Source organism: Salvelinus namaycush, chromosome 11, assembly GCF_016432855.1.
Source record: "Salvelinus namaycush isolate Seneca chromosome 11, SaNama_1.0, whole genome shotgun sequence".
NCBI classification, from domain to species: domain Eukaryota; kingdom Metazoa; phylum Chordata; class Actinopteri; order Salmoniformes; family Salmonidae; genus Salvelinus; species Salvelinus namaycush.
In genome coordinates this window covers 3,770,434-3,787,504 of record NC_052317.1, presented here as the reverse complement: position 1 = coordinate 3,787,504, position 17,071 = coordinate 3,770,434, and the positions used below count along the sequence as shown (strand labels likewise).

Genomic DNA, 17,071 nt, shown 5'->3' with positions numbered 1-17,071 from the left:
TTCGTGATTTCCTATCGTCCGGGAAATAAGAACACCAAGCCTGATGCCTTATCCCGTCTCTTTAGTTCTTCTGTGGCTTCTACCGACCCCGAGGGGATTCTCCCTGAAGGGCGTGTTGTCGGGTTGACTGTCTGGGGAATTGAGAGACAGGTAAAGCAAGCACTCACTCACACTGCGTCGCCGCGCGCTTGTCCTAGTAACCTTCTGTTCGTTCCTGTCTCTACTCGTCTGGCTGTTCTTCAGTGGGCTCACTCTGCCAAGTTAGCTGGCCATCCCGGCGTTCGGGGTACGCTTGCTTCTATTCGCCAGCGGTTTTGGTGGCCTACTCAGGAGCGGGACACGCGCCGTTTCGTGGCTGCTTGTTCGGACTGCGCGCAGACTAAGTCAGGTAACTCTCCTCCTGCCGGTCGTCTCAGACCGCTTCCCATTCCTTCTCGACCATGGTCTCACATCGCCTTAGACTTTATTACCGGTCTGCCTTCGTCTGCGGGGAAGACTGTGATTCTTACGGTTATCGATAGGTTCTCTAAGGCGGCACATTTCATTCCCCTCGCTAAGCTTCCTTCCGCTAAGGAGACGGCACAAATCATCATTGAGAATGTGTTCAGAATTCATGGCCTCCCGTTAGACGCCGTTTCAGACAGAGGTCCGCAATTCACGTCACAGTTTTGGAGGGAGTTCTGTCGTTTGATTGGTGCTTCTGTCAGTCTCTCTTCCGGGTTTCATCCCCAGTCTAACGGTCAAGCAGAAAGGGCCAATCAGTCGATTGGTCGCATATTACGCAGCCTTTCGTTTCGAAACCCTGCGTCTTGGGCAGAACAGCTCCCCTGGGCTGAGTACGCTCACAACTCGCTTCCTTCGTCTGCTACCGGGCTATCTCCGTTTCAGAGTAGTCTTGGGTACCAGCCTCCTCTGTTCTCGTCCCAGCTCGCCGAGTCCAGCGTTCCCTCCGCTCAGGCTTTTGTCCAACGTTGTGAGCGCACCTGGAGGAGGGTCAGGTCTGCACTTTGCCGTTACAGGGCGCAGACTGTGAGAGCCGCCAATAGACGTAGGATTAGGAGTCCTAGGTATTGTCGCGGTCAGAGAGTGTGGCTTTCCACTCGTAACCTTCCCCTTACGACAGCTTCTCGCAAGTTGACTCCGCGGTTCATTGGTCCGTTCCGTGTCTCTCAGGTCGTCAATCCTGTCGCTGTGCGACTGCTTCTTCCGCGACATCTTCGTCGCGTCCACCCTGTCTTCCATGTCTCTTGTGTCAAGCCTTTTCTTCGCGCCCCCGTTCGTCTTCCCTCCCCCCCCCCCGTCCTTGTCGAGGGCGCTCCTATTTACAAGGTACGAAAGATCATGGACATGCGTTCTCGGGGACGTGGTCACCAGTACTTAGTGGATTGGGAGGGTTACGGTCCTGAGGAGAGGAGTTGGGTTCCATCTCGGGACGTGCTGGACCGTTCGTTGATTGATGATTTCCTTCGTTGCCGCCAGGGTTCCTCCTCGAGTGCGCCAGGAGGCGCTCGGTGAGTGGGGGGGTACTGTCATGTTTTGTCTTTGATCTTCATGTCTTGTCCCTGTGCTTCCCTCTGCTGGTCTTATTAGGTTCTTTCCCTCTTTCTCTCTCTATCGTTCCGTTCCTGCTCCCAGCTGTTTCTCATTCTCCTAACGACCTCATTTACTCTTTCACACCTGTCCCCTATTTTGCCCTCTGATTAGAGTCCCTATTTCTCCCTCTGTTTTCCGCTTCTGCCTGGTCGGATTCTTGTTTGATGTTTGCTGTTCCTGTGTCCTTGTTCCGCCCTGTCGTGTTCTTTGCCTTCTTCAGATGCTGCGTGTGAGCAGGTGTCTATGTCAGCTACGGCCAGTGCCTTCCTGAAGCGACCTGCAGTCTGTGGTCGCGTCTCCAGTCGTTCCTCTCTATTGACGAGAGGATTTGACCATTGTTAATATCCAGGAGAATCATTTTTGTTTATTACTGGAATAAAGACTCTGTTACTATTACGTCGCTTTTGGGTCCTCATTCATCAGCATAACAATCTCATTCTTACTTAGTGATTTTGTTCTATAATACAAACGTGGATGATTTCTGTCCCAGGTAGATGCAAAAATCTGTTAACTTTCGCAAGGAAGAAAAAACGTGCACAGAGTTCAGTCCACTGGGACTAGGGTTGCAAAAATCCAGTAACTTTCCCAAAATCCCCAGGTTTTCCAGAAATCATATTTGTAGGATTCCAGAGTTCCTGCTTATTCCGGGAATATTCCAACCGAGTTTTCTGGTAAACCTGGGGATTTTGGGAAAGTTACTGGATTTTTGCAACCCTAGTCCCAGTGGACTGAACTCTGTGAACGTTTTTTTTTCCTGCCCAGCACAGCCATCTAATTCAACTTATCATGGTCTTAAATTTAGTCCACAATTAGTTGAGTGAAGTGTTAGTAGAGTGCTGGAACAAAAACCTGTGGAGTCCGGTTTAAAAAATCTGTCTCTGTCTTGACTACAATTGTCTAAATACAGGTACAACTTTCTTGCTAATCCATGCAGGTTTGTCATTTGATTTCCAAGGAGCCTGGTGGAGATAGATTCAACCATACTCCAAGGCAAGGCATTTCCCACCATCCAGGTTAAGGCCTGCTACCAGCAGGAACATGGAGCACCCCATGTCAGTGTCATGACGGGACACATCACTCACAGTTGAGACCAGCACTGGACGGAGAGCATGTTGTGCTGTTAATGGCCTTGCTCAAGGGCCCAACAGTAGGGGAATATCTTTAGGACATGAACCCAGCAGCCCTCCAGTTGACAGATCAATTCCCTTCTTTTTGAGCTCCCTACCGATACTATTTGAAGAACTAATACTCAACTCATATGAGGAGTGGAGAAACCCTATGCACAATAAACCTGTCTACTGGAATAATCACAGAGACTGTGATTAGAGGGTTAGACAGGATGCCCTGGGCCAATGGGAGGTCACGGGTGAGGGCTTAGGGGTCAGAGTGGGTCAGTTAGTTTAACATGGCCCAGTGCCCCGGATGGATGGAGTTTGCACTTGTAGACCATTCCATTGGTCCTTGAGTGAAGTCTTCACCCACCCGGGGCACCGGGCCATGCTAAACGAAGTCGCCCAGTAAAGGGGTAAGTTAGACATGAAGATACAACTTGAACCAATGGATACGTCTTTGCAACATTTCTGACAGACAGCGCAACACAATGCTAGCGCCACCTCCAACACACTCCTGAAATTGAAAACCATTGAGTTGCTGCGTCTTTTACACATGCATTTGTCTAATTTGAAGGCCCCCTTAGTCCTCAATAATCAACAATGTAATAGTTTTTACACGTTAACTCTCTTGCTGTTTCTTTAAACCACACTCAGTACTTCTATCCATCCCTCTCCAGGTGCTACATAGACAGAATGGTTCAAGGACCTCCAGAGCCTTCTGACCAACTACCTGCAATCTCTCCAGAGCACAGAGAAGTAGGCTCTGCTCGTAATAGTATACGTATGGCACCTTCAATATTGCTACCTGTGTTATAAAGCATATAGTCAAGGGTCACTGGTTAGATTTACTTTACTCACTTCAAAACGTATGCTCTCTCCTCCCTCTAAAGATCTCCCAAACTAACATGCGTCTTTCCCCCGTCACCAGGTTAGTCTGCTGGGCCATGGAACTCTAGAGCAGCACATCAAAACATTAAAGATCCTTACTGTCATTTTATTTTTTGTAATTTGAAATAGATTTCTAAGTCTTTTTGTAAATGATTGTAAAGCCCAATATGGATCAAAACAAACCCTGTTGTCAGCAGGCCGTTCCGTGAGGAAGGACATAATGGTCAAAGCTTTCAATAGCTGAATGTGGGGGATGACTAAATGAAATAAAGCTGTGTCTAAACTATGCATGTCATTGTTTTTTAAATAGTTAGGTTACAAAATAATAACTTTTTCGTAGCCTGTTGGTCTTCACATTTTTACCCACTACTGTGGTAATTTAAACAAACATTCAGACTGTATCAAGATAACAGTTATACAAAAATATTCAAGTCTAATAAAAAACTGATATTCCTTATTTACATAAGTATTCAGACCCTTTGCTATGAGACTCAAATTGAGCTCCGGTGCATCCTGTTTCCATTGATCATCCATGACATGTTTCGACAACTTGATTGGAATCCACCTGTGGTAAATTCCATTGATTGGATATGATTTGGAAAGGCACACACCTGTCTATATTATGTCCCACAGTTGACAGTGCATGTCAGAGCAAAAACCAAGCCATGAGGTCGAAGGAAATGTCCATAGAATTCCAAGACAGGATTGTGTGGAGGCATAGATCTGGGGAAGGGTACCAAAAATGTCTTCAGCATTGAAGGTCCCCAAGAACACAGTGGCCTCCATCATTCTTAAATGGAAGAAGTTTGGAACCACCAAGACTCTTCCTAGAGCTGGCCGCCTGGCCAAACTGAGCAATCGGGTGAGGAGAGCCTTGGTCAGCAAGGTGACCAGGAACCCAATGGTCACTCTGACAGAACCTTCCAGAAGGACAACCATCTCTGCAGCACTCCACCAATCAGGCCTTTATGTTAGAGTGGCCAGACGGAAGCCACTCCTCAGTGGAGTTTGCCAAATGGCACCTAAAGGACTCTCAGATCATGCGAAACAAGATTCTCTGGTCTGATGAAACCAAGATTGAACTCTTTGGCCTGAATGCCAAGCATCACGTTTGGAAGATACCTGGCAACATCCCCACGGTGAAGCATGGTGGTGGCAGCATCATGCTGTTAGGATGTGTTTCAGTGGCAGGGACTGGGCGACTAGTCAGGATTGAGGCAAAGACAAACGGAGCAAAGTACAGCGAGATCCTTGATGAAAACCTGCTCCAGAGCGCTCATGACCTCAGACTTGGGTGAAGGTTCACCTTCCAACAGGACAACGATCCTAAACACACAGCCAAGACAACGCAGGAGTGGCTTCGGGACAAGTCTCTGAATGTCCTTGAGTTGCCCAGCCAGAGCCCGGACTTGAATCCGATCGTACATCTCCGGAGAGACCTGGAATTGGTTGTGCAGCATCGCTCCCCATTCAACCCGACAGAGCTTGAAAGGATCTCCCCAAATACAGGTGTGCCAAGCCTGTAGCGTCATACCAAAGAAGACTCAGTGCTGCAATCACTGCTTAAGGTGCTTCAACAATGTACTGAGTAAAGGGTCTGAATACTTATGTAAATGTGATATTTATGTTTTTTATTTTTAATAAATTAGCAAACAATTCTTAAAACCTGTTTTTGCTTTGTCATTATGGGGTATTGTGTGTAGACTGCTGGAAAACAACGGTTTAGTCAATTTTAGAATAAGGTTGTAATGTAAGAAAATGTGGAAAACGTCAAGGGGTCTGAATACTTTATGAAGGCACTATACATAGTCACCTCCGTGACATACCATTCATCACCAAAGCCGTGTTAGCATTTACTGCTCATGTTGCTGAACAAGCCATTCCCTTTGTTAGTACCACTTATATAAATGGGCAATTCACACACAATATTCAGTTCATAAGTATTGAGTGCAACAACAGCTTTCATACTGGTCTGTCATCATGATCCTTTCTAGTGATCTAACTCCCTCTCCACTTGAAATGCAATATCAACAAAAACAGGAATAACAATGTGCCAACTCAGTAACTTAACTAACTAATGAAACACTAATGTGTACATGTACAAGTCTATTCTTTATTACCCACAAAACCTCAGCCTCTTTGCAACTTTTCAGTTGCCAATTCATCAATAAACAGTCAGGGGATGAACTTGTTTGGCAAAAAGTGTTCAGTAGTCAGTAGCAAGTCTTTAAAATATAGCTAGCAAATATGTAGTTTTTCTTTTCCAAAATGGTATGCTCTTACCAAGCAGTTTCAATTTAGCTAGGCTCATCCAACAGGCTTAAGCTGCAGTGAAACAGCCCAGCCTGACCCAGACCATGAACCTATTGCATTTAAGCTAGCTAGCTAGTGTGTGTAGGCTTCTGACTTCAACTGTACATGCATGCAGTACATTCGGAATGTATTCGGACCCCTTGATTTTTCCCCCACGTTTTGTTGCGCTGCAGCCTTATTCTAAAGTGGATTAAATAGTTTTTTCCTCGGTCTGCACCCAGTGCCCCATAATGACAAAGCAAAAACTGTTTTTATTTTTGCAATATCACATTTATGTAATGTGGATTTTTCTATACAAATAAAAATATGCTTTTTTTCAATGGCTCTATCTCCCTGCTCTCAACAACTGAAAGTTTTTTTTTTTTCAAATAACATTTTATTTATAATTTTAACATAGAACCAACCGGTCATGAAGTGAATCAATATATTGGTACGATATGTATCAACCAGAATGTTTAGTAAGACTTTTTATCAAATGTGAAATGTTTTGGTACCTAATGACCTTTTTATCATCTTTATAGATAATATAAATATATTTGTTTTCCCCTCGCATCTAGAGCTGCTTATTATAGCAAGCCAGCATGTCATTGTAGATTTGCGAGCACACAGAAATCATATCGCGTAGCACAGCTTACAGCTGCTGCAATTTGAGAGAGCGCAGGGAAGTATACCTTGAACAGGGAGATGCTGTGCTCGACACTTAATATCTTGCACTCAATTCCACTTTCTTAGCATGCAGCATTTTTGTCTGAGCTCTTGGCTCTCTCTCAGCTCCTCAACATGATCTTCTGCACCCTCAAGACTTTTTATCTGAACTCTTACCTCTCTCCACCTATGCTCAACATTATTTTCCACGCTCTCAACATGCATCGTTGTGCCTTCGAATCGCAAGAGGGAAATGACGCCATCAAATAAGCACAATTTGCTAAGGTCTGTAGCATACACATGCTTTTAGAATGGTAACACGTTCAATGAACCACCAGTTTATATTGTGTTGTAAATGAATTGATGCAATTGGCGCAAAGAAGCAATGAAAGAGAGTGACTCTGTTAGCACTGATCTGTGACCTGCTAGCACCTCCGCTGTTAAGAGGGAAATGAGGCAACCTCATAGTTACACACAAGAAAACTTTATTGCCATACACACGCAACAGACAGGGAATAGATGTGGGAAGGATGTGGTTCTGTAATACAGGAGATAAACAGTAATGAATAGGCTGTACACAATTAGCATAGCATGAGCATGAATCCAATACAATAGCACAGCAAGAGCACTGGTAAGTGCTGTATAAATCAAGGCTAGAAAAGCAGACAAAAAAAAAAAAAATGTAACTAGGCAATTATCATTAACTACGAACAGTAAATAGTAAACACACAACAACAATAACAAGTTAAAACAATAACAACAACTCACTTTTGCACACACGCCATCCCACAAGTCCACTCCAGAGGAGTGAAGAGACACTGGCTTGCACAGTCAGAACAGCAGTCAGGTGTCCTGCCCCCTAACAACTTGACCCTTAGCAACCTATCAGGGCCCAGTTCACACAGGTCAGAGAGAGTTAGAGAGGCAGGTTTATGGTACCCCCTACACTCTCAGGCTCCAGTCATGGGGGTAGGGGAGTGGAGTGCAGCTCAGGGCTGTGAGGTGCTGATAATAGTCACTGGCAGGGAATTCATAACAATCATTATTATTTTGCTCTTTTCTTAGGCCTGTAGCAGAGAAATGCTTTTGGTTATACTTTCTAAGGAGCATTCGTTTATATTTTGCGTTATGCATTTAATAAAATTAAATTGTATTCGTCACGTACACATATTTAGCAGATGTCCTTGCGGGTGTAGCGAAATGCTTCTGTTCCTAGCTCCAACAGTGCAATAGTATCTAGCAATACACAACAATACACAAATATAAAAGTATATTAATGGAGTAAAGAAATATATACATATTAGGATGAGCAATGTCGGAGTGGCATTGACTAAAATACAGTAGAATAGAATACAGTATATACATGTGAGATGAGTAAAGCAGTATGTAAACATTGTTAACGTGGCCAGTGATTCCATGTATATGTACAGTATATAAGGCAGCAGCCTCTAAGGTGCAGGGTTGAGTAGCCGGGTGGTAGCCAGCTAGTGATGGCTATTTAACAGTCTGATGGCCTTAAGATGGAAGCTGTTTTTCAGTCTCTCAGTCCCAACTTTGATGCACCTGTATTGACCTCGTCATTTGGATGATAGCGGGGTGAACAGGCCGTGGCTCCGGTGGTTGTTGTCCTTGATAATATTTTTGGCCTTCCTGTGACATTGGGTGCTGTAGGTGTCCTGGAGGGCAGACAGTGTGGCCCCGGTGATGCGTTGGGCAGACCGTACCGCCCTCTGAAGAGCCCTGCGGTTGCTGGCGGTGCAGTTGCCGTACCAGGCGGTGATACAGCCCGACAGGATGCTCTCAATTGTGCATCTGTAAAGGTTTCTGAGGGTCTTAGGGGCCAAGAAAAATGTATTCAGCCTCCGTAGGTTGAAGAGGCGCTATTGCGCCTTTTTCACCACACTGTGTACCATTTCAGATCGTCACTGATGTGTACGCTGAGGAACTTTAAGTTTTCCACCTTCTCCACTGTGGTCCCGTCGATGTGGATAGGATTGTGCTCCCTTTGCTGTTTCCTGAAGTTCACGATGAGCTACTTCGTTTTGTTGATGAAGACGGAGAGGTTATTTGCCCGGCACCACTCCGCCAGGGCCCTCACCTCCTCCCTGTAGGCTGTCATTGTTGGTAATCAGGCCTACTACTGTTGTGTCATCTGCAAACTTGATGATTGAGTTGGAGGTGTGCATGGCCACGCAGTTGTGGGTGAACAGGGAGTGCAGGAGGGGGCTGATCACGCACGCTTGTGGGGCCCCAGTGTTGAGGGTCAGCGAAGTGGAGATGTTGTTTCTTACCTTCACCACTTGGACGCGGCCTGTCAGAAAGTCCAGGACCCTGTTGCACATGGCGGGGTTCAGACCAAGGGCCCCAAGCTTGATGATGAGCTTGGAGGCTACTATGGTGTTGAAGGCTGAGCTGTAGTCAATGAACAGCATTCTTACATAGGTATTCCTCTTGTCCAGATTGGATAGGGCAGTGTGCAGTGCGATGGCGGTTGCATCGTCTGTGGATCTATTGGGGTGGTATGCAAATTGAAGTGGGTCTAGGGTGACAGGTAAGGTGGAAGTGATATGATCCTTAAATGAAAATATATCACGCCGTAGTATGTTATAAGACTTGCTATGAGCATTCATAAAAGCTCAATGTCTCTTTTAATTGCATATAAATGCTATAAATCCATGAATCATAATGCATCACACACCTGTATCAAAGTACATTATGAAAAATGTATGATGCATTTATAATGCATATATTAAAGGTATATTAATTAATATAGGTACATATATTAAAGGCCCATGGTTTCTTATGAGAGCATACTTAAATGCATACATGCTTATAGCATTTATAAGGCGGGTGGCTATTAGATGTTTTTATTTGGATGCTGTTTTTTAAAAGGGAAATCAGCAGTCGCTACATTTTTTATTTTTTTTACTTGTAAATTAATTATATGCACCCATTAATTCTTGAAGAATATAACTTATAAATACCCCATGATCGTAGTTCAGCTCTTGTACCCTATCAAAATCCCAAATATAACCTTGTTTTACTCGAATGTTTGTAAACAAAGTAAATGTAAAGAAACACTGTATAGCCTAAAACCATGATTAAAACTCTAATTTTAACATCATGGATGGTCAGTCCCTGCATCTGTAGCTCTGTTTTTAATTTTTTTGAGTGGTTACATTTCTCCCCCAGTTATGCCCAAAAAGCTACGTATATTTACCAGGATGCTCCTTTTCTTTACAGGAAAGGCTGGTGTTGTCCGTTTTACCCCGGTTTGTGGTATTGGAGATGATCAACGACATGACAAATGTGGATGACGAGCACCTCCAGCACCAGTTTCACAGAATCTATATCCATCGCTATGAGAATGTCAGGTAAGGCTGTGGCTATTTTGGCTTAAATTGGTGCTTTTCAACATTATGGGAATAGCTAAGTTTTGGGCTGCACCACTACTCCACTACTACCACATATCTACAGTACAAAATCCATGTGTACGTGTGTGTATAGTGCGTATGTTATCGTATGTGTGTGTTTGCATGTGTCTGTGCCTATGTTTGTGTTGCTTCACAGTCCCTGCGGTTCCATAAGGTGTATTTTTATCTGTTTTTTAAATCAAATTTTACTGCTTGCATCAGTTACTTGATGTGGAATAGAGTTCCATGTAGTCATGGATCTATGTAGTACTGTGCGCCTCCCATAGTCTGTTCTGGACTTGGGGACTGTGAAGAGACCTCTTCTGGCATGTCTTGTGGGGTAAGCATGGGTGTCCGATTTGTGTGCCAGCAGTTCAAATTAGCTCTCTGTGTACATCCAATGGCCAGCCGTGCTGCCTTGTTCTGATCCAATTTCAATTTTCCTAAGTCCCTTTTTGTGGCACGTGACCACTTGACTAAACGGTAAGACAAAACTAGGGCCTGCAGGACCTGCCTTGTTGATAGTGGGGTTAAGAAGGTAGAGCAGCGCTTTATTATGGACATACTTCTCCCCATCTTAGCTACTGTTGTATCGATATGTTTTGACCATGACAGTTTACAATCCAGAGTTACTCCAGCAGTTTAGTCACCTTATCTTGCTCAATTTCCACATTATTTATTACAAGATTTAGTTGAGGTTCAGGGTTTAGTGAATGATTTTTCCCAAAAACAGTTTTTGAAATATTTAGTACTAATTTATTCCTTGCCACCCACTCTGAAACTAACTGCAACTCTTTGTTAAGTGTTGCAGCCATTTCAGTCGCTGTAGTAGCTGACATGTATAGTGTTGAGTCATCCTCATACATAGACACACTGGCTTTACTCAAAGCCAGTGGCATGTCATCAGTAAAGATTGAAAAAAGTAAGGGGCCTAGACAGCTGCGCTGGTCAATTCTACCCTGTGGGCCCTGGTCAAAAGAAGTGCACTACATAGGGTATAAGGGTGCCATTTGGGATTTACTGTTGAAGTCGGAAGTTTACATACACCTTAGCCAAATACATTTAAACTCAGCTTTTCACAATTCCTGACATTTAATCCTAGTAAAAAATTCCCTGTCTTAGGTCAGTTAGGATCACCACTTTATTTTAAGAATGTGAAATGTCAGAATAATAGTAGAGAGAATGATTTATTTCAGCTTTTATTTCTTTCATCACATTCCCAGTGGGTCAGAAGTTTACATACACTCAATTAGTATTTGGTAGCATTGCCTTTAACTTGTGTCAAATGTTTTGGGTAGCCTTCCACAAGCTTCCCACAATAAGTTGGGTGAATTTTCAGTTCTGCCCACACATTTTCTGTAGAATTGAGGTCAGGGCTTTGTGAAGGCCACTCCAATAACTTTGTTGTCCATTTTGCCACACCTTTGGAAGTATGCTTGGGGTCATTGTCCATTTGGAAGACCCATTTGCGACCAAGCTTTAACTTCCTGACTGATGTCTAGAGATGTTGCTTCAATATATCCACATAATTTTTCTGCCTCATGATGCCAACTATTTTGTGAAGTGCAACAGTCCCTCCTGCAGCAAAGCACCCCTACAACATGATGCTGCCACCCCCGTGCTTCACGGTTGGGGTGGTGTTCTTCGGCTTGCAAGCCTCCCCTTTTTCTTCCAAACATAACGATGGTCATTATGGCCAGACAGTTCTATTTTTGTTTCATCAGACCAGGGGACATTTCTCCCAAAAGTATGAACTTTGTCCCCATGTGCAGTTGCAAACCATAGTCTGGCTTTTTATGGTGGTTTTGGAGCAGTGGCTTCTTCCTTGCTGAGCGGCCTTTCAGGTTATGTCGATTTAGGACTCGTTTTACTGTGGATATAAATACTTTTGGACCTGTTTCCTCCAGCATCTTCACAAGGTCCTTTGCTGTTGTTCTGGGATTCATTTGCACTTTTCGCACCACAGTACGTTCATCTCTAGGAAACAGAACGCGTCTCCTTCCTGAGCGGTATGACGGCTGCGTGGTCCCATGGTGTTTATACTTGCGTACTATTGTTTGTACAGATGAACGTGGTACTTTCAGGCATTTGGAAATTGCTCCCAAGGATGAACCAGACTTGTGGAGGTCTACAAAAATCTTTCTGAGGTCTTGGCTGATTTCTTTTGATTTTCCCAAGTTGTCAAGCAAAGAGGCACTGAGTTTGAAGGTAGGCCTTGAAATACATCCACAGGTACACCTCCAATTGACTCAAATTATGTCAATTTGCCTATCAGAAGCTTCTAAAGCCATGACATCATTTTCTGGAATTTTCCAAGCTGTTTAAAGGCACAGTTAACTTAGTGTATGTAAAATTCTGACCCACTGGAAATGTGATACACTGAATTATAAGTGAAATAATCTGTCTGTAAACAATTGTTGGAAAATTACTTGTGTCATGCACAAAGTAGATGTCCTAACTGACTTACCAAAACTATAGTTTGTTAACAAGAAATTTGTGGAGTGGTTGAAAAACGAGTTTTAATGACTCTAACCTAAGTGTATGTAAACTTCCGACTTCAACTGTAGACTAGGACAGCCGTTATTCATCCTGAAAGTGTAAGACTGTCCTTAGGGACTGTGATGACAAGGGAATATCAGACGAGAAGGCCTATTTGGATGAACTTAATTTCTTCCAAATCTTCATTCACATTTGTTATTACGCCGCCCGCCGCATGTGCCCAACAATGCATCTCTTCCAGATGAACTCAATGCATATTTTGCACGCTTCGATAATAACAACACGTACCATGCATGAGGGCCCTAAACGACCCAGAAGACTGGGTGATCTCGCTCTCCGACATCAACATGAGTCAGGTCTTTAATCAGGTCAACACTCGCAAGGCTGTTGGGCTGGACGATATTCCATGGTGCATTCTCAGAGCATGCGCATATCAGCTGGCAGGCATATTCACGGTAATTTTAAACCTCTCTTTGTCCTAGTCTGTAAGTATGTTAAGATTACTTCCATCATTCCTGTTCCCAAGAACTCAAATTCTTTATTTTGTAAACCGCCCCAAGAGATCCATAGACGACGCAATTTTATTTGCACCCACCTAGATAAGAGGAATACTTGGTGAGAATGATGTTCATTGACTACAGCTCAGCATTCAACACCATCGTCACCAAGCTTAGGATGGCACTGAACACCTCCTTCTGCAACTGGATCCTGGACTTCCTGACAAGCCGATCCCAGGTAGTGAGGGTAGGACAACATCTCCTCCGCTGCGCTGACCCTCAACACGGGGGCCCCACAGGGGTGTGTGCTTAGTCTCCTCCTGTACTCCTTGTTCACCCATGACTGCGTGGCCACGCACAGCTCCAACACCATTATCAAATTTGCTGACAACACAGCGGTGGTAGGCCTGATCACTGGCGACGATGAGACAGCCTACAGGGAGGAGGTCAGCGACAGTGCCTTTTCCCCCTCAGGAGGCTGAAAAGGTTTGGTATGGGCCCTCAAATCCTCAAAGTTATACAGCTGCACTATTGAGAGCATTTTGACTGTCTGCATCACTGCTTGGTATGGCAACAACACTGCCCTCGATCGCATGACACTACAGAGGGTGATACTAACAGCCCAGTACATCACTGGGGCCGAGCTCCCTGACATCCAGGAACTCTATATCAGGCGGTGTGAAAGGAAAGCCTCCAGCCACCCAAGCCATAGACTGTTATCTCTGCTTCCTCACGACAAGTGATACTGGTGCATCAAGTCTGACCAACAGTTTTCTGAACAGATTCTATCCCCAAGTCATAAAACTGTCTGAGTATACCCTTGTACATTATTTTTTATTTTTGTACTGTCTCTATGCACACTCACATGACTCTACTCTCTCACTCACACACAGTGACACAGCAAAACATAGAACATGCACACACATTTATACTGACTCAACACACACACACAGTCATAATTTATAATGCTGCTACTCTGTTTATCATAAACTCAGAAAAAAAGAAATGTCCTCTCACTGTCAACTGTGTTTATTTTCAGCAAACTTAACATGTGTAAATATTTGTATGAACATAACAAGACTCAACAACTGAGACATAAACTGAACAAGTTCCACAGACATGTGACAAACAGAAATGGAATAATGTGTCCCTGAACAAAGGGGGGGTCAAAATCAAAAGTAACTGTCAGTATCTGGTGTGGCCACCAGCTGCATTAAGTACTGCAGCGCTTCTCCTCCTCATGGACTGCACCAGATTTGCCAGTTCTTGCTGTGAGATTTTACCCAACTCTTCCACCAAGGCACCTGCAAGTTCCCAGATATTTCTGGGGGGGAATGGCCCTAGCCCTCAGCCTCCGATCCAACAGGTCCCAGACGTGCTCAATGGGATTGAGATCCGGGCTCTTTGCTGGCCATGGCAGAACACTGACATTCCTGTCTTGCAGGAAATCACACACAGAACGAGCAGTATGGCTGGTGACATTGTCATGCTGAAGGGTCATGTCACGATGAGCCTGCAGGAAGGGTCACATGAGGGAGGAGGATGTCTTCCCTGTAACGCACACCGTTGAGATTGCCTGCAATGACAACAAGCTCAGTCTGATGATGCTGTGACACACCGCCCCAGACCATGACGGACCCTCCACCTTCAAATCGATCCCACTCTAGAGTACAGGTCTCGGTGTAACGCTCATTCCTTCGACGATAAGCACGAATCCGACCATCACCCCTGGTGAGACAAAACCGCGACTCGTCAGTGAAGAGCACTTTTTGCCAGTCCTGTGTGGTCCAGCGACGGTGGGTTTGTGCCCATAGGCGACGTTGTTGCCGGTGATGTCTGGTGAGGACCTGCCTTACAACAGGCCTACAAGCTCTCAGTCTCTCTCAGCCTATTGTGGACAGTCTGAGCACTGATGGACGGATTGTGCTTTCCTGGTGTAAACTCGGGCAGTTGTTGTTGCCATCCTGTACCTGTCCCGCTGGTGTGATGTTCGGATGTACCAATCCTGTGCAGGTGTTGTTACACATGGTCTGCCACTGCGAGGACTGTCAGCTGTCCGTCCTGTCTCCCTGTAGCACTGTCTCACAGTACGGATATTGCAATTTATTGCCCTGGCAACATCTACAGTCCTCATGCCTCCTTGCAGCATGCCTAAGGCACGTTTACGCAGATGAGCAGGGACCCTGGGCATCTTTCTTTTGGTGTTTTTCAGAGTCAGTAGAAAGGCCTCTTTAGTGTCCTAAGATTTCATAACTGTGACCTTAATTGCCTACCGTCTGTAAGCTGTTAGTGTCTTAACGACCGTTCCCCAGGTGCATGTTCATTAATTGTTTATGGTTCATTGAACAAGCATGGGAAACAGTGTTTAAACCCTTTACAATGAAGATCTGTGAAGTTATTTGGATTTTTACGAATTATCTTTGAAATCTCTTGATGGGGCTGTCCATATCGGCAGACTGTGATATGGCCATTTCTTGGAGAGACTCTTTCCCCTCCATGAGACTGTCAAACATGATGACAACACCACCCCAACGGGTGTTGCTGGGCAGCTTCAATGTGGTACTCTTTTCACTTTGCTTGGTAAGGTAGATTTCTGCTATAACTTGATGACCCTTCACATACCTAACCATTTCCTTGGCTCTCTTGTAGTGTATCCATTGTTTTCAGTGCCATGATGTCCTTGAGGAGCATATTCAATGCATGAGTAGCACAGCCAATGGGTGTGATGTGAGGGTAGGACTCCTCCACTTTAGACCAAGCAGCCTTCATGTTCGCAGCATTGTCTGTCACCAGTGCAAATACCTTCTGTGGTCCAAGGTCATTGATGACTGCCTTCAGCTCATCTGCAATGTAGAGACCGGTGTGTCTGTTGTCCCTTGTGTCTGTGCTCTTGTAGAATACTGTTTGAGGGATGGAGATGATGTAGTTAATTATTCCTTGCCCACGAACATTCGACCAGCCATCAGAGATGATTGCAATACAGTCTGCTTTCTCTACGATTTGCTTGACCTTCACTTGAACTCTGTTGAACTCTGCATCCAGCAAATGAGTAAATAAAGCATGTCTCTGGTTGTAGGGGTGTATGCTGGGCGAAGAACATTAGGAAATCTCTTCCAATACACATTGCCTGTGAGCATCAGAGGTGAACCAGTTGCATACACATCTTGAGCAAGACATTCATCAGCATTTCTCTGACTACGTTCCTCCATTGAGTCAAAAAAAACGTCTGATTCCAGGAGGACCATGAGCTGTTGCTATCGATAAGGTGTCTGATTCATTATTTTCACCTCGAATAGAAGCAGAGGGACTTTTGTCATCTGGCACTTGGCCAGATGATTCTGCATCTTTGTTTCATTCTTCACATATGATTTGGCACAGTATTTGCAAATGTACACAGCTTTTCCTTTTACATTAGCTGCAGTAAAGATTCCTGTAAAGATTATTATTGTTTTTGTAAAAACCAAACAAATGCAATTCCATGTACAGATAAATAGTTAAGCAGTTAGATTAAACAACCATGTTTTAAAATGAAACATGTATGGAAACAGGTGAATTAACGCTCCTCAGTTAGCAGGCTCAAGCAAGCTAAAACCCACATGGTAGCAAAAACTAACTAGCAGAAATTGTTAACAAGTTAGAAATGATTTAAACACACTTGGTTGTAGGCAACTATTTACTAGTTAACAAAAAATCATGTATGTCCTATAAAATATATTCACCCCACCCAGTATTGTAATCAAAACTTACCAGAAAGCTTGTAGTCCTTGGCTCAGACAGTGTAGTAGTGTGTGCTCAATAGCATCTCATTCGTGTGCAAGATCTTGAGAATCAGCTATACATGTGATGGAAGAGTGCACTGCACATGTGATGGAGGAATGCACTCTGCATGTATCCCACAAAAGGGATACACATTTTCAACGAATTTAAGCAAAATTCCCAAATTCCCATGGAACATTTCCGGAAAAATTCCGACCCTTTGCAACCCTAGCTGTAACAAAACAAAATGTGAAAAAAGTCAAGTGGTGTGAGTACTTTCTGAAAGCACTGTATCTAATTCTATCATTCCTGGATCCCTGCACATTGTAAATATGGTATTGGAACTGAACTACTC

General features: G+C 44.2%; 1 protein-coding gene across 1 annotated transcript in view; it reads left to right on the top strand.

The window, feature by feature from the left end:
* adcy8 (adenylate cyclase 8 (brain)) overlaps positions 1–17,071 on the top strand; it is a 194,489-nt gene that overhangs the window by 84,599 nt on the left and 92,819 nt on the right. The window contains exon 3 of the mRNA XM_039004483.1: positions 9,795–9,925. Coding sequence (XP_038860411.1) covers positions 9,795–9,925 — 131 coding nt within the window. The remainder of the gene's footprint in view (positions 1–9,794; positions 9,926–17,071) is intronic.